At 37.7% G+C, this 18870-nt stretch overlaps 1 protein-coding gene and 1 pseudogene across 1 annotated transcript; one reads left to right on the forward strand and one right to left on the reverse strand.

Annotated features, from left to right (window-relative positions):
• Window positions 1–8240: 8240 nt before the first annotated feature.
• On the reverse strand, window positions 8241–9730 carry fibina (fin bud initiation factor a). Its single transcript, XM_055192556.2, has one exon. It carries the CDS (start codon window positions 9464–9466, stop codon window positions 8858–8860), a length of 609 nt encoding a protein of 202 aa, XP_055048531.1. The 5' UTR covers window positions 9467–9730; the 3' UTR covers window positions 8241–8857.
• A 5214-nt stretch (window positions 9731–14944) lies between these two features.
• LOC141364416 (uncharacterized) lies at window positions 14945–17965 on the forward strand (annotated as a pseudogene).
• The last annotated feature ends 905 nt before the right edge of the window (window positions 17966–18870 follow it).

Consider the following 18870-nt stretch of genomic DNA (forward strand, 5'->3'; position numbering starts at 1 on the left):
TTTTTACCATTTTGGAATCCATTCGGCTGATCTCCGGGTCTGGCGCTAGCACTTTAACGTAGCTTAGCATAATCCATTGAATCTGATTAGACCATTAGCATCACGCTCAAAAATAACCAAAGAGTTTCAATATTTTTCCTATGTAAAACTTGACTCTTCTGTTGTTACATCGTGTACTTTCGTTTTTTTATAATGGTCTGACTAGTTGCTAAACTGATTTCATGAACAAATGCCTCGTCGAAAATAACAAATGTTTTGGTTTCCTAGGTAATCTATTTGTTGTTTTTTTGCTTGTTATATAAATAAACTACATTTAAAGAACTTTGTTGTTATTTATACTTAGCAGAGTTTACCGGAAGTTACGTGCGGACCACAACAGCCGCTTGTTTATGTTGTTACTGCTGAAACAGCCTATAGTCAAGGACTTTGCTGATGTAACATGGCTGCAGCAGGCGTAGTGATATTACGTACTGACTGAAAAAAGTCCCCTGCTATAGAGGGTATGCATTGACATCACTTTTCTACGTGACCACGCGAGAGCTCTCCCGGTTGAGTGGCAAACGTTCAACAAAATGGCTGGTTTTCATAGGGGCTGCTGCGAAAATGCCAGTAAAACTGACTATTATCAGCTTAAATTTAATTTAGTTGGGCTTGATAGCAGAGGTGGACAATACTTAGTTACATTAGTTACATTTTGCTTTATTATGTTTGTATTGGGAAATGTTTTACTTCACTACATTCTAAAGCATAAAATCGTACTGTGCATTCTTTAATATTGCATATTAGCATTTATTTAATACCTAATTACATTAAAATGGTGTACTTTTACTTGAGTAAAAATACGTTAATGTACTTAAAGGAACAGTATGTAAGAAATGTATATCAATTAATCATAAAATGGCGCTGATGTGTCACTAGACATTAAGAAATCATTTTCATTTCAAATACTTATATCACTGACAACAGTGGTCTGGCCAGGATATTGTCATTTAAAAAGTGGAGTTGCAGCCCTCAACTGATGTTTATGTTGTCATTTTGAGTATTGGTCACCAGTGGTGTGATTGCAGTACCAGTTTTAGCCACAAGTTTTGTTATTGCAATACCAGTTTTGGCCACAATCCTACATACTGTTCCTTTAAATATTAAAATGTAAAACAAACACGTGTATTTATAAAATGTAATAAAATAAAAATGATGATAATATGCTTTGGTATGTATGTTTTCCAAAGAAAAACCCGGATAAAATACAAAAAATTGAAAAAATACATTTAAGTAGAAAGTAAAACCTCTGCTTGATTGTGACCCTAGCAACTTATCAACCAACCTGTGGTCTGTGGACATTGGGGTGAACAATCTATTTACTTCTCCTTTCGGTGTCTGTAAAACGATAGCTCAGAATTCTTGTTAATCTGTTAGTGCAGTCTATCGCACAACAGCCTTTTCCCCATTTAGACGCGTTTTCACTGTGTTTTTGCCAATGTCACGCTGTACTCAAATGTTGCCGCTCTGTCTTTTGCCACTCCGTGGACGTAACCGCAGTCCCTCTCGCCGACGGTGATGTCATGTGCATACCATCTATTTGAAAGTAACAAAGGGGACTATTTTCGTTCAGTGCGTAATATCACTACGCCTTCTACAGCCATGTTACATCACCAGTATGAGTATAGTCCTAACCCTACCCAGTCTCACAAAGTTTCGTGATATAGTCACATATTTTTTATTCTTTTTCGTGCTATTATCACGAAATTTCGTGTTTTTCCGTGATCGTATAACGAATTCCTGTTTTCGTGTGATTATCACGTATTGGTTACTCGACTGTTTTTTCCTATTTTTAAACCATTGTCGCTTCGGTTTAGGGTTAGATTTGGTGCTTGCATTAGAATGTCACTTTATATATTGATCTATACTATTTTTTCTGATTTATTTTTTTATATGTCGCCTGGCGTTAGGGTTAGAGTTGGGTGTGGTTAGGGATGTCATTTTATGTAAATCTAACCCTAAACCGAAGCGACAATGGTAAGAAAATAGGACAAAACAGTCGAGTAACCAATACGTGATAATCACACGAAAACAGGAATTCGTTATACGATCACGAAAAAACACGAAATTTCGTGATAATAGCACAAAAAAGAATCAAAAAAATACGTGACTATATAACGAAATTTCGTGAGACTGGGCTGTCCTAACCATATCTGCCTAGAAAATCACAACTTTTAATTTTCTGTCGATCTTAGTACACGATGTAAATTGTACAGAAGAGTCAAGTTTTAAATATGAAAAATATCGAAACTCTGGTTATTTTTTAGCGAGATGCTAATGGTTTAATCAGATTCAATGAATTATGCTAAGTTATGCCTAAAGTGGTACCGCCAGACCCGGAGATCAGCTGAATAGATTCCAAAAAAATGGCATAATTTGGAGTGGAGTGTCCCTTTAAGTTTGATCAGTAACCTGCTATGTCATTGTTATGACAGATTTATGAAGTTATGATGTATTGGTTTATGTCAAGTTGTCATAACAAAGACATCTCAAACAATGTCTTCTTTACATTAAAAATGACATAATTGAGTGAATGTCACTTGTTGTTATGACACGTGTTGTAATGTCATGATTATGAAGGTGTCATGTCAGTCTTATGCACACCCCTTCAAGTAAAGTGTTACCTTATATGGTTTCAATAGAAAAGTTTGTTAAGTGAACTTTTTGTTTTATTAATTGGTGATGTGGTTCAGTGGTTTGGAATGTAAAACTTTGCAGCGTGATGTTTATCTTCACACGTGTTTATAGTTAACAGTGATAGTAAATGATTTTCTCATAATGTTTATCAAGCCATTATCCTTTATCTGAATGTATACTACTAGCCAGTGCTTTGAACCAGAATTTTTTTCCAATTGGTTCATTCCGAACAGAAGCAGTATTTTAACATTTCAGGTTTTCGGTTTAGCCCTAAACTTGACGTTCCTGAACCGGTTAATAACGTTCCATGTCAGCTGTGGGACATACAAATAAGTAGGCTGATCATTAGAACATTAAACTTAAATTATTAGTCTACATAATTTTTCTTAAGTCTCTATCTTGTCATCAAACATTATAAAAGGCTACATTATGTAAGTGGCATAACTGTAATTGAGACATGCCTACATTTGTTGAGTGCACTTAAACACGTGCACACACATAAACGGAGGACGAATTCCAAACGGCGCTTCTGGAAGAAGATGCAGCATAAACAGTCGCTCCACATAAAGTGAAAATTACGTTGTTTTTCAGTGCTTTATTTACCAAATATATTTTATTGGACTACAGTATGAGACACAGTACCGCAACTCTCAAGTTTATACATCAAGAGTTCTGATGTTTGAAGGGCATAGGGATAATCACGTTTGACTGGAGTTGGACCGGACAAATTCAACCGCATGTGCATCTGTGTGTACAGAAAATTTCTCGCTTTAGCACCTTTTAGCGGTTAAATTGCTTAAAATCACTTAAGTGTTTACATTTGCAAGCCTTTGAAACACGTGCAAATGATCAACTTTCACCCTATTTAAATTTGCGTATTAATCCGCGAATGGCATCCGAGCCAAACGGTGGGTCGTGATCTATACGGATCACGGATCAACTGCGATCCGTTACACCACTAATTAGTAAAAAAACAAACATCTTGAGATACTTGCTAGCCTACTATATTTACCCTTTTATGATTGAGCATTAAAGACTTGGGCTTGAGTAGGCTACTTGCTGGTGGCAAGCTGCTCATTCTCAGATGAGTCCACGACGACCGGAAGTGAACTTCACAGAGTCATATTGCACAGAAATCTTGTCCAAGAACAGGAAAAAATTTACGGTATTAACCGGTTACCATTATTTTAAATAAACGTTTCTGTTCCAGAACATATCTTTTTTGAAAGTTTCTGGTTTCGTTTCTGTTCCTTGCAAAACATCAAAAGTTTCTGGTTTTCATTTTCGTTCCGTGAACCGGTTCAAAGCCTTGCTACTAGCAGCTGCAGAATTTTTTTTTGTTGGGGTACTAAATAGTTTAGGTGTTTAATGCCTAGGTGGCTGCAGGTATCAAAACAATATGCGTTTTTTTCCCCCAGTTTTATGTCTTTATTACAGGCTACTGACACTTTATAATTGTTTACTTGTATTAGTCATATCTTTTCTAATGCCAGTTATGATGCTGCCAAACCAATACGGGGTAATACATAAACACACAAACAGAAAAGAGAAAGTGCAGGTTACATATCTATTTACTTAATCATTTTGACCATCAAGTGTCCATCACCACAAATAAAAAACGATCAAGAGTCTCTTATAATGAAATCAATAAAACTGAAAAATTGCCAACATGACATGTTTCAGCATAACGCTATTTCAAAGTAGCTACTTAGTACTCAACAAAAGCAAATTACATAAGGAGAAAAAGTCTGTAAATGAGTCAATTATGTCCTGCACATCAAGAGCTTTTGATCTTGAGGAGTTGATTGCTAACATTGCCAGGTTACTCTTTCAATCGTCTTCACCGGTACTTCTTATTAAGCTGTAGTAACTGCTTGTTCCTTCCCTGCTGTGACGACAGAGAGAAAATCTTCATCTCCATCCTGAACTTTATACTGAAGCAGGGACTGATGATGTGTGTTACTTTCTTTATCTGAGTTATTATGAGATGAGTTTGAAGCCTGTTAACTTTTGTGCTCCATTTTAGGTCATTGTTGATGATCAACATGAATGCTGATGTGCGCTGTTACGGCGCCCCGTACCTTTGACTCCCCCACGTTAATACTTATGGGTAAGGAGTACATTTACAGATTTTAACTGTATTAATAGCCCCGCTCCAGCAGAGCCCCTAAATCATAAGCACTGCTCTGTCTATTACTGTCACAAAATGGTTAAAGATAAGAAAGAAGTCAACTGGATCAACTAGCAACTTTCGCTTTACACTGATGGTCAAAATATGTACCCCAGCTGTTACTGGTAGGTACAGATATGTTTACATTTGGTACCAATAAGTGATCATCAGGCTTTGTTGGTACCATGAAGCAGATCTTCAACTTTTTCTATCAACTCTGGCTTTGATCTTAAAGCTATTAGTTCAGATTAGTCCACGAGCATGTGCACATAAAGGTGTGACCAATCGACGGTGGAAGAAGCCATGGTGGAGTCGTGACAGTCTTGACAACATAGATACTGAGCCAAAAGAGTTGGAGACCAGTGGCCGCCAGTACCTTCTCTTCTGAGGAGGTAAAAATGTGTTCGGTGCGTCATGGGAACCTATGTGCATTGCATGTCATGTCAAAATACGTTCATGATGAATATGCATTGAAAGGGTTCGTGATAAAAGAGATGCTCACATTTTCCAATGGTCCAATTCAATTTCTACCCCTTACCCCTTACCCCTACACTTCCCCCTACCTCTCCGTTTAGCGCGTTCACGTGAAGGGCTGGGGATGTCCCAATTTTCTTTGGTTGTAGGGGTAGGGACAAATAGCCCTTTAAACAAAAGTTTTTCAGGTCCTCACTTCAAACAAAGGGGTAATTTTCCAACATGGCTGCAGCTCATGTGAGTATGATTCAAGTATTTTTTCACATCAATATACAATCATTTGTTTTATGTTACATTCAATCTTGTGTTCATGTTTGGTCATGTAATTAAAAGAAATGTTCGCAAAACAATCGCTAACATATTCCACGGTACTAATTGCACAATAGTACAGCAACAAATGTGACCTCTGGAGAGCAATCAAACCCCCTCACTGAACGTGTCCGCGTTCCTTTTCCTTTTTGTAATCGCGTCCTGGTTCCCCCGGTCTAAATGCGTCCCTGTTTCCCCAGTCTGCCCCCATTCTGGAGGCGGCACATCAGGGAAAACTCCCGGTGCTTCAGATTGCCAGTCCACTACAGCAATACAGCAATAGCAAACAGACCGTGGGACACTGAAATGTGAATAGATAAGGGAGAGAGCATCTGAATGGCTAACAGAGGGGTGTGCTGCTTGCTTTTGGGCTTCAAGGGCCACTTTTTAGGCTGTAACTTATATGACTACAGATTCAGACGCATCTTTTAAGTTTGTGATAAACATTGCATCTACTTTGACGTAGGACGTATAATGTTATATGAAGGTGTAGTAGTGTTGTCCCATTTCTTAATATTTTTAAAATGTCCCCTTTTCACTCTGTTTCATGGGGCAAGGCGTAGGGGCATAAAATGGAATTGGAATTGGGATTTAGGCAACAGTAAACTCTGATTGCGCAGGTTAAGCGAGTATCTAGCAAACGCGAGCGTCTCTTTTATCATAAACCCTTACGAAGCGTCTGTAGCAGGCAGTGATTTTAACATGATGCGCAATGCAGATAGGTTAACATGACACACCGAACACATATTTTGACTTGACGATATAGGTGGAGCTAAGAAGCCAAAGGACCAGAGAGACGTCAAATACCAAAAATGGAGCTGACGGATTAAAAGGACGGATTAAGGTGGAGACGAAGTAGCAGGGAGAGTGAGGACCAGTGGGGAGCTGATGGAAGTAGAAGCCTGGTGCTCTTTGGCGGGCGACTGGATCAAGTAGCATCTTTTACGTTAAAGAGCAACTATGGTCCGATTCACGTTTTTACATTTCCTTTGGTGTGTAAGTGTGTATTAGTACATGTTAATAATATGCAAAATGTATAAACCCCAAGGTAACAATGACGCAAATTATCGTTTCCAACGTAAATCTCTTTTCTTGGACTACAACAAACACACGGATTGTAGGCAAAAGTTTACTTCCTAGCAGTGGCGGCTGCTGACTTATTTTTTTGAAGCACACAATGCAAAGTTCTTCACAACATGTATGTAGCTCGTCATGTGTGTGGTTCGTAATTTCAAAACATGTGTTCCGCGCTTTGAGAGATCGTGCGTGCATCACGTGCCAAAATAATGCGTCTAAAGGGTTCATGATAAAAGAGACGCTCGCGTTTGCCAGATACTCGTATAATCTTATGCGTAATCAAAGTTTACTAAGGAAGTGTCTAGCGTGTATTTTGGGAACGCGAGCGTCTCTTTTATCATAAACGGTTTTGATGTGTGCAGCAGGCACTTATTTTGACAAAACATGTGAAGCACACAGGATCTCGCGACACGTAGGACACATATTTTGGAAAAGGTAACCACACACGTGACAATCCGAACACTCATTTTGAATTAGCACATCTTCGGATGAGCAGTCACGCGCCGCCACTGCTTCCTAGGTCTGTTGACGTGGACAAGACCGACATTATCATAATTCCTCCCTCTTCAGACTCACAGCCTGTAAGTTAACTCCTGTTAGCATTGAATTGTGAGCGAATCTTTCAAACATGGTAAGGAGCATCACATTTCCGGCTGACGTCAGAGGTACTCAGGCCAATCACTGTTTTTGTAAAAAACTCATTGACCTAAAAAGCGCTGTGTCCCTGTTTGGCCAGCTAACCTGTACATTGTGATTGGCCTGAATACCTCTGATGTCAGCTGAAAATGTAATGCTCAATAGCATCTTTGAAAGATGGAAAAGGAAATGTAAAATCATGAATCGGTAGATAGGTGCTCTACTTTTAAATGCCCTTTTCCATGTTGCAGATGCAGATCTCTGCATGTAAACTGGGATTTCTACATTGCCATTTTTAAGTGAGCTCTTTGCCAGTTTACACCGCCAGTAAAAGTGCATTACTGCATGCTATTTTATGTGGTATCATTATTATGCCAGCAATGCTGTCAACAGAGCTTATCTTGCAATCCAGAACATTCTTATAATATTTCTTCTTTTCTTCACACACTTTGAATGTAATTTATAGCGTTTGGCACATAAAAGCCAAGTCGAGCATTTGGTTTTGTTTAACTTTAAGCACGAATGATGTTAACTTGCCAATCTATCAAAGCCAACACACCAATCAAACTCGCTCAATTCTCATCGTTTTCAAAGGTAAAAACAAACCTCAAAACTTAAAATAAATATTAAGAATTCTCTTTTCTGTTGCCTATATTATTATTTTTTTTCAACATAACCACTGAAACTAAATCCATATGTCATAAATAGACTTAGCTCTGGTAACACTACACCATTAGTAAGGACATTTTTTCCTTGGGCTTTAACCACCAATAAGAATCAAACCCTGGATGTGAGAAAGTCAAAACATCCCAGCCCGGGGGGATTGTGGGTAAACAGTACCATAAATGCTTCATTGTTCTAGTTAGAAATCAAATAAAGACACAATCATTTTGGGATGTATATCAATGTGATTTAGGATTTATTTTAGCCAGCAAGTCTTATTTTAAGATTTAAATGTATAAAGGTTAAAATTGTTCACCAGCAGGGGCTGGAGGTAGAGATAGTGTTTCTTTACATATTTCTGCTGACTGTGATTAATCTTCCACATGGCAGAAAGAGAAAGAGACATTCCTGTTCTAATGGCACAGGAAATGCCAAATCTCAACCAAAGATCTCTAAAAGCTCAATCTTGTCAGCCGCAGACAGCTAAAGGAGCCTAACAACTTGAAGACTGATTACTAAAATAACCCATTCTGAAAACATAAGTCACTTATTCATGAAAGGTTTTGGTTACACTGTAAAAAGTGAAATGTGCTGTTGTTGCAATATAGAGCTATTTATTAACCAGCGCAGGCTGTATAGTAGCGTTGGACACTTTTACATATATGCGCAAACTGAAATGAAAATATTAAGCAAGAATAAATCATTTCTTATTCATTTTTTAAATTATTGGACTAAAACATTTCATCTTCAAAAATCATAAAGCACAAACCCAAATAAAACATTAATGATTTCCAAGTCACCCTCAAATCATTTGGAAATTAAAGATGATAAAATAACAGTTCAACTTGGAGTCTAAACGTTCAGGTAGTCGTTTTTGAGCCGGCTTAATCTCGATCCATGGCTCCTGATGATCAAAGAGAGGAGTTCATGTTTATCCTTTAGTCCGGATGAGATGTCCAAAGTCTCCTGGAGTGTGTCTTTCACGTTATACATGGGCTGGATGAAGTTATTGAACTCGCTCTCTTCTCTTTGTTCAGTCTCCTGACTTTGCTTAAATTTCGTCTCGAGCTCCCGAAGCGACTTCTCCACGTTGGTAAAAGCGTCGTTGATCTGCACAATTTCCCTATTCAGATATTTTCCATAACTGTCCTCGCCGTCCAGGTCGTAGGAAATTGTTATTCCAAGGGTCTCCAAAACGCGCGCCGCGTCTTCTATCTGTTGTTTGACGATGATAAAATCCTCGCGGATAATCGCGTTCTGGTCCTGCTCTAGTGGACACGGTCGGCGCTCCGGCCATCTGAAGAGCAGCTGGCATTTCTCCAGGTCATCGGTTTCCTCGTAATCCCCGTCCGGGATAAAGTAGTGGTGAAACGTCCCGTTGGACATTTCAGGGTGCAAAGGTCCGGTATAAAACGCACTGTAAATACGCAGTGAAAACAGGACGAGGGCGATGGGTAACATGATGGAAAGCACTGTCCGTTAGAAGTAACTCTGACCAAGGAGATGTCCGCATCAGGAAGATTTCACATGAACGTGCCCACTGCTCATGGCTGTAATGTGAGTCCAGCGCCTTTTACGCGCACTCAAATGACAGCGCGCCACGCGCGTCTCCGTTCATGCAAATAGTGCACAGACCCCGTTATTGGCATAAAAATACAATTTCACGAATTTTTCTTAATATTTTCAGATTAGTATAGAAGAGGATTAGGGGCAAAGAAGAATAAAAACATTTCGAGATTAAAATCATCCTGGTACCTTTGCAAGTAATCTACACATTTGCACCTAAAGAGTTCTGTAGTACCTCAGAGGTATTGGTAACAACCAAGTGCATATTACTGTGTGTGCATCACCTAAAATGTACATATTGGTAACCTACCAAATTAGTACTGTCCCAGTAACAGCTTGGGACTTTTATTGAGCATTTCTTTTCTAACAGTGACTGCTTAAAAAAACTGGGGGATGAATTTAAAACGGTGGTAATAAGTACCATTTCACAGATGTTGGCTATAGAGCTCAATATATATTGATGCCGACATTATTCATTAATGCTGTATGATTACAGTTACTTTATAATAAATATAAAAATAAAAAATAGAAAAAGTTAATGTTTTCTTAATTATTTTAAAAACAATGTTCTTTAAAACAAAGATAGGCACTATAAATTTATGACATTCATGAAATAATTTTGATTATCTGATTCTTCACATGGTCCATTTTCTCAAAGGCTGAATAAAAGTGTGCGTGTGTGTGTGTGTGTGTGTGTGTGTGTGTGTGTGTGTGTGTGTGTGTGTGTGTGTGTGTGTGTGTGTGTGTGTGTGTGTGTGTGTGTGTGTGTGTGTGTGTGTGTTCCTGGAATCTGCCCTCAATAAACAAACAGCAGCTGGTGTTCATCACAGCACCTACAGCAGTCACACACCCACAATCTTTACACACATTATATCAACACATGACATCTTCAGGCTTTTCTAGCTAAACTGTTTAGTGTTTTTATTTCATAAAAATCTGCCGTTTGTCATTATTGTATAAAATCTTCGTTGGAGTGAGAATCTACCGAATGCTGAAGTATGCCTGATATTTGGCATCTCTACTCAAAGAGAGTGTTTTTTTTTTTTTTTTTTTTTTAATGAAATAACATCCAGATTTTGTACACCCACACTGCAAAATTTTTCGGCGTGAATTCACAGTAATAAATGGATAAATTTTGCATTACTTTCACAGCAAGGATTACAGAAATATACTGTGAAAATACTCACAGCAATTTACTGTGATGTTATATCTGTGATATTACAATGCATTGATGTAAAAGCACAACTGTATACTGTAACTTCACAGCTTCAATGGCAAAGCAATTACTGTGATATTACAATACATTACCGGGGAATTACAATCTTTTGTTATTCATCATTACAACAAGGCCATGTACTATTACAGTGTGTACACTCTAAAAAAAATCCGTAAAAAAACGGACAAAGTACTGTGTAAATATGAAGGAATTTTCCGTATTTATGTTTTACAGGCATTTATCCGTTTTTTTTTTATAACATGTTGCATTATGGGTGCAATAACCCCTGCTGCAATCTTTCACTTTTGCCTCTCTATCACCATCTCTGTTTGAAACCTAAAATTACAACTTGCTTGCAGAGTTATTGTCTAACATGGATGATGTTTAACTTCTAAACAAATGCTGTCAGAACAAAATACAAGTGTTCAACTATTCCAGCATCCACACATGTGATTTAGTAGACAAATTTTCTTTCTGACGTGACGTGTAAGTCAAATGGATATTTACCACAACATTTATCACATTAAATCTCAAGTTTGTGTTTGTTTTAGATTCATTTGAAGTCACCACTATGGTGATTAGTGTTCCTTTTAGTTAGGCTTTTGTCCCTTTACCTTCATAGAACTGATTCTGCTCTTTCAACATTGCAACAGTGTTTTAGCTTGTAGCAATTACAACTTGTTTGTTGCTTTAGGAAGGAGAATTGTCTGTAATGTCATATAAGCTTAGTTGTTTTTATGTTATGCTACCTAACATTTAAATATGAATTGATAAAAAAAGAATAAAGAACTGAAATGTATTAAAGAGACGCTCTATGCTGATCTAAAAACACACAGTCTTGAATAAGATGGCTGCAAATGTGTCAGCTGTGGTTTTTGCTTCAGAGATATCAATACTTTGGATACAAATCTCAACAATGGTGAGAGTAAATGTTAAGAGAGTTTTCTACAATCCTGGTACCCAGCATGCATTGCGGCATGAAGCTTTGTGGTTGATTGTCACCATTGTTGCGTTTCATAGGCAGATTGAAGTGTCCCTTAAGGCTACGGAAAATGTTCCGTAAATCTACGGAAAGTGTTCTATAAATCTACAGAATGTTCAGTTTTTAAATAAACGGATATTTTGTAAACATAACGGAAAAGGTGCCGGTAATTTTCTGCCAGGACATTATCCGTTTTTTTACGGATTATTTTTTTAGAGTGTACTGTGAAAGTAATGTACATGTTGACAATAATTTACTGTGAAACAAAACGTTTGATTAGTAAATGAATTAGGTGATGATTTTTTACCATTATGTACCAACCACCACAGAATTGCAATATTAACTTTACGTTAAAGTTCATAACAAATGTGGTGTATTAACACAAAGTTAACACAACCAGGAAATAAACTAGCAAGCAAAGAGACAAGGGTCAAGAGTCCAAGTAAAACAAACACTAATCACAATAATGGTGACTTAAAATGAAACAAAATATCAACATCTAAACCTAATAAGTGAATTGTGTTTTTAGATTAATTATTTATAATGTTATAATGATTACACTAGTTTGACACATTTAGTCACAGTTAATGAAATCAGGCAAGCAGGTTTTATGAATACAAAGCTGTACATATAGCTATATTTTATTAATGTTTACACTGCATTTAATCTATTATTTCACTTATAGATAAATTAAAGCCATTCTTATACCTACCCTACCCAACACATGTCTTTATTCTAAATAAACACTTTTCTTCATTTAAAATAATGTATTTTCAATGTGATATATGTGATAAGCTGTATTTTCATGAATTCCTGACCCTATCATACATTCTGCTGCAGCAACTATGCTAAAATATCACAACAAAGCACAACGCTTTAAATAATCTATTTTGAAACATCATGTTAGCAACTTGACATGCATGACAAATTCGTCGAAGGTTATCCTGTTTGCCTATAACAGCACCAGACAAAAGCACAAGCCCTAAAATACTGTAAGTGTGATTTGCGACGAGACCAAAGATAAATCTTCTCAAACGCGAGCTGAATGAGCTGATGAATGACGATGACAAAACCGCTAAAATTTGATTTTAAAACTGCACGTGATGCTCAGCTGTTACAATACTGCACAGCAAAATCCCCGGTGTTAAATACACACTGTGGGTGTATATATAATCCACTCCCAGATGGGTGTGTATAAAGACTGGTGTTAAAATTTAACACTGAAGCAGTGTTGAAGTTAATGAGATAATAAAGTGATGATTAAGACATTAATGGTGAACACCTGCTGGTCATTCTGTGTCAAATTAACTAAATTTTAGAATTTTCACTGTCTTTCATTTTTTTATTTTGATGACTCTTTTTCTGGATAAAGCAATACCAAAATAATGCAGAAAGACAAAATATTTAAATGTAATAGATGAAATCCCCACAGTTAAATAAACACTATCATCATCTCTGTTTGAAAACCAAAACTACAACTTGCTTGCAGAGTTACATGGATGATAAGTTTAACTTCGATACAACTGCTGTAAATCTGGTTAATAAAGTTAGTCACCATTGCTCCGATTAGTGTTTCCTTTAGTTGGGTACTTGGGTCTTGAAGTTTATTGTTAGTTTTTTTCTGCTCATTGTGGAAGTGTGTTAATTAAACACTTTTGTTAGAGCAGAGGAAGATGAGAGAAATGAAGTCTTAAACTGTTACTATGTTAATTATGATGAAAACATAAGTGTTGTGATTCAATGTTCTCATACAAAAAAAAATCACTGTATATAAGTGTATAAGTTTATATTTGGTCCACCCCATGAAATCCATATAGCCTTAAGAGTTAATATTTTTCACCAAAACCTAATCTGTGCCTTTAGTCAGACACACTGAGACATCAACAATCAGCCTATAAAACACAATCATGGTGACAATCAACAACAAAGCTTCATGCTGCAATGCATGCTGGGTACCAGGATTGTAGAAAACTCATTCATAACTCCCATCATGCATTGTGACATGACAAAATTGTGCAAATTGCTTACCATTTACTGTCACCCTTGTTGAGATTTGTATCAGAAGTTATGATGTCTCTCTTAAGCAAAAAATAAAATAAAATAAAAAACTAAAGCATTACAGCAGTCTTACAGAACAGTGTCTTTCATAGAGCATGTTTGAATTTGCATTATTGTCTTTATCATTTATTTATGATCAAATGTTTTAATGATTGGTAGAGTATAATATAAATAACCAAGCTCAGATGCTATGAAAAGTTTTTCCTCTACATCAAGCAATAATCAAACAGTCTTAATAATACAATGTTACAATTGTTAAAAGAGGAAAATGAGTTTAGTGAAGGTTAAAGGAAGAATGCCTAACTAAAGGAAACGTTATTCACAATAATGGTGACTTCAAATGAACCCATAACAAACACAAACTTTTTAATGTGATACATTCTGTGATTACATCACGTCAGAAAGAAGATTTGTCTACTAAATCATGTGTGTGGATGCTTGTATTTTGTTCTGACAGCTGTTTAGAAGTTAAACTTGTCATCCCGGTTTAGAAAATAACGCTGCAAGTTATAATTTTAGTTTTTTTAACAGAGATGATGATAGAGAGGCAAACGTGCAAGATTGAAGCTTTTGGAGTCATACACCCAACAATGTTCATTTAATACTGGGCATTTCTCCTTAATTCATCTATTGCATTTTGTCTTTCTTCATAATTTAAGTATTACTTTCTCCAAAAAAAAAAATCCAGGAAAATTTAGTTAATTTGACACAGAATGACCAGCAGGTGTTCACCATTAATGTCTTAATCATCACTTCATTATCTCATTAACTTCAACACTGCTTCAGTGTTAAATTTTAACACCAGTCTCTATACACACCCATCTGGGAGTGGATTATATATACATCCACAGTGTTTATTTAACACCGGGGATTTTGCTGTGTGTATATTTACTGTATAACCATCTTATATAATTTATATCTACTATATTGTATGCCAACTCCGCCGGGGTACACCCTAAAAGGTACCTTGCCGGTCCCAAGCCCGGATAAAGGAGGAGGGTTGGGCGTAGGGTTAGCAACCCTACCCCGGAAAACATCACGTGCTACAGAAACGTCAACAAGGAATCAACAAGAAAACTCAGCCCTGGGAAGGGAGAGGTCTTCGACAAGAAGATTTATGACACCAGGTAGCGAAAGCCAGAAGATTCTGGAAGCTGCAAGGCCGACACCTTTTCTTCTGACCAGGACAACCAATATTGGGACATGGAATGTAAGAACAATGTGGGAGACAGGGAAGATATTCCAAGTAACGGCGGAGATGAAGAACTACAATCTTGCCCTGCTTGGAGTTAGTGAGACCAGATGGATACAAACTGGACAGAAGCATTTAGCATCAGGGGAGATGTTGCTGTATTCTGGACATGAAGAGAACAACGCTCCACACACACAAGGAGTCGGACTGATGCTTTCAAAAGAAGCAAAAGGAGCACTCATAGGATGGGAACCTCATGGACCTAGAATTATTGCAGCTTCCTTCCGTACAAAGAAAGCGAAGATAAAGATGAATGTCATTCAATGCTATGCGCCCACAAATGACAGCGACGAAAACACCAAAGATCAGTTCTATGAGAGACTACGGTATATCATAGAGAAGTATCCAGAAAAAGACCTCACCATTCTGATGGGAGACCTCAACGCCAAAATAGGAACAGATAACACTGGATATGAAGAAGTCATGGGGCGACAGGGACTAGGAAATAGAAATGAGAACGGGGAGAGGCTAGCAGACCTGTGTGCAACAAACAACTTGGTAATCGGGGGCAGCGTATTCCCTCACAAAAACATCCATAAAGCCACATGGGTCTCTCCAGATCACATAACAAAGAACCAGATAGACCACATTTGCATTAATAAGAAATTCAGAAGGTCCATGCAAGATGTGAGAGCAAAGAGAGGAGCGGATGTGGCCTCAGACCATCATCTAGTGGTGGCTAGGTTAAAACTGAAACTAAAGAAAAATCGGACAAAAGAGTACAAACCACAAAAGAAATATAATACCACCTCCTTGAGAGACCTTACCAAGTTACAAGAGTTTAATATAACCCTCAGCAATAAGCTTCAAGTAGTAAAGGAGCTGCTGGAAGAGGAAGAAAGCCCCCTTGAGAGCAAGTGGAATGGAATTAAAGAAGCGGTTACATCAACATGCCAGGAGGTGCTTGGCCCCAAAAAATACCATCATAAAGAATGGATCTCTGTTGACACACTGAGGAAGATCCAGGAGAGGAAGACGAAGAAAAATGCCTTAAACATTAGTCGAACAAGAGCAGAGAAAATCAAGGCACAAGCAGAGTACGCAGAGATAAATAAAAGAACAAAGAAGAGCATTAAAGAAGATAAGCAGAAATATGTTGATGAACTGGCAAATAAAGCAGAACAAGCTGTTAGAGAGGGAAATATGAAAGAACTTTATAACACGACCAAGAAGTTAGCAGGGAAGTATAGTAGACCCGAGCACCCGGTCAAAGACAGGGAAGGAAAACCAATCGTGGGGGACCAAGAACAGAGAAACAGATGGAAAGAACACTTCGAAGAACTCTTAAATAGACCAACGCCGAAAAATCCACCAGACATTGAACCTGCCAAAACGTACCTACCCATAGAGGTCAGCCCACCCACAAGAGAAGAAATTAGGATAGCCATCAAGCAACTCAGGAACGGTAAAGCAGCAGGACCAGACACCATCCCAGCTGAGGCGCTGAAGGCGGACATAGAAACTACAGTGGGAATGCTATATCCACTATTTAAGAAGATCTGGGAAGAGGAACAAACACCAATGGACTGGAAAGAGGGATATCTCATTAAGATCCCTAAGAAGGGAGATATTAGTAATTGTACAAATTATAGAGGGATCACGCTGTTATCAGTGCCCGGAAAAATATTTAATAGGGTCCTGTTGAACAGAATTAAAGACCCAGTTGACGCACTGCTGAGAGACCAACAGGCTGGATTTCGCAAAGATCGATCCTGTACGGACCAAATTGCAACGCTGCGAATTATAATCGAACAGTCGTTAGAGTGGAATGCACCTTTGTTCATCAACTTCCTCGACTACGAGAAAGCATTCGACAGCGTGGACAGAGAGACATTATGGAAGCTTTTACACCATTATGGTATACCGGAAAAACTCTCCACCATTATAAGGAACTCATATCAGAACTTAAGCTGTAAAGTGATACATAGAGGGCAACTCACAGAATCATTCCAGGTAAAGACAGGCGTCAGACAAGGATGTCTACTCTCACCATTTCTCTTTCTACTGGTGATCGACTGGATTATGAAGATCTCTACAGGGCAGAGAAGGAATGGAATCCAGTGGACACCTTGGAAACAGCTAACTGACTTGGACTTTGCGGATGACTTGGCCCTACTATCACACACACAGAAACAGATGCAGGAGATGACAACTAGAGTAGCAGATACCTCCGCACAAATTGGTCTAAACATTCACAAAGGCAAGAGTAAGATCCTAAAGATAAACACTACCATCACAAACCCGATCACGCTAGATAGAGAAGCATTGGAAGAGGTAGATACATTTACTTACCTGGGTAGCATCATTGACAGCCAGGGAGGCTCAGAGATGGATGCTAAACAAAGAATAGGGAGAGCACGAACGGCATTGATCCAACTGCGGAACATTTGGAGATCTAAAGAACTATCAACCAAGACTAAAATTAGGATCTTCAATACCAATGTAAAAGCAGTTCTTCTATATGGAGCAGAAACATGGAAAACAACAGTTGCCATAACAAAGAAAATACAAGTTTTCATTAACAATTGCCTACGCAAAATACTAAATATACATTGGCCAGAGACCATCAGCAACAACGAACTCTGGAATAAAACCAGCTGCCTGCAGAAGAAGAGATAAAAAAAACGACGTTGGAGATGGATAGGGCACACCTTACGTAAGCCAACAGACAACATCACCAGACAAGCCCTAGCATGGAACCCGCAGGGCAGGCGAAAAAGAGGCAGACCAAGGAACACGTGGCGCCGAGAACTGGAAAGAGAACTTAAGATCATGAAGATGACCTGGAACCAATTGGAGAAGAGAGCACAGGACAGAGACTCCTGGGCCCAGTTTTTCAAAAGTAATCCACTAGGATTTTGGATAACGGATTGGATCAAATCTTGAAAATGGGTTTTTCAAAAGAAAAAACGAATTACATAATCGGATTAGATCACGTAATCCAATCTTGGTTTTGATCCGGATCAAACCTTTAGTCTGGGTTTTTCAGAACTTTTTTGTAGGATTTGGATCACTTTGATCCAAAAAATCTGGATTAAACTGATCCCATCAGAAGGGTGGATTCAGCATGGATTTCATGCCCAAAATGTAATGAAACTTTAAAAATTTATCAAATAATACTATATTTGGATCATGCAGTATCTTACAAGATATCCTATTTATTCATTAGGTTTTAATTTTATTTGTTCATCTGTCAGGCTACAGTGATTAGATAGGCTTTAACGTATTCAGCCTTTCAGTATAGGCCTACAGCAAAGTAGAAAGAGTTTGGTCTCATAAAATAATCCCCCAAACAGCTGTCAAAATTGACCAAAAACAATACATTTTATTCTGTCACTAATTGATATATATATATATGAAGAGTTTCATTGCAAAGCGAGATAAAACCATTTTTTTAATTATTCAGAAATCTCGTTTTTTGGTTGTGCATTCCAATTAATATCAATCCAACTGCAGTTGGTTTGTTTTGATTTAAACCTTCATAACTTAAAAAATACAGCTAACTAGCACCATAAAACAAAATAATAATATGATAACATAATAATAAAAATGTTTTGACAAAAATGATAAAAACGGATTTATCTCGTTTTGCAACGAAACTCTTTATATATTCAGTGTTTGTGTTGTATAGGCCTCAGATGAGCGGACTGCTGGAAGAGGACGGGGTGGGTTTTTTCTGTTTTTTTATGTGTGTGCTTTCATTTCAATTAAAAATAAACTTATATTGACCCCACACTAGCTATTCTACTTGTTGCTCTTTACATATCTATAGACCATTTCAAAAGATGTAA

Source organism: Misgurnus anguillicaudatus, chromosome 6, assembly GCF_027580225.2.
Source record: "Misgurnus anguillicaudatus chromosome 6, ASM2758022v2, whole genome shotgun sequence".
Lineage (NCBI taxonomy): Eukaryota > Metazoa > Chordata > Actinopteri > Cypriniformes > Cobitidae > Misgurnus > Misgurnus anguillicaudatus.

Bases quoted from the DNA above. Each gene is read 5' to 3' on its own strand.
- fibina (XM_055192556.2), bottom strand. From the start codon at position 9,466: ATGTTACCCATCGCCCTCGTCCTGTTTTCACTGCGTATTTACAGTGCG.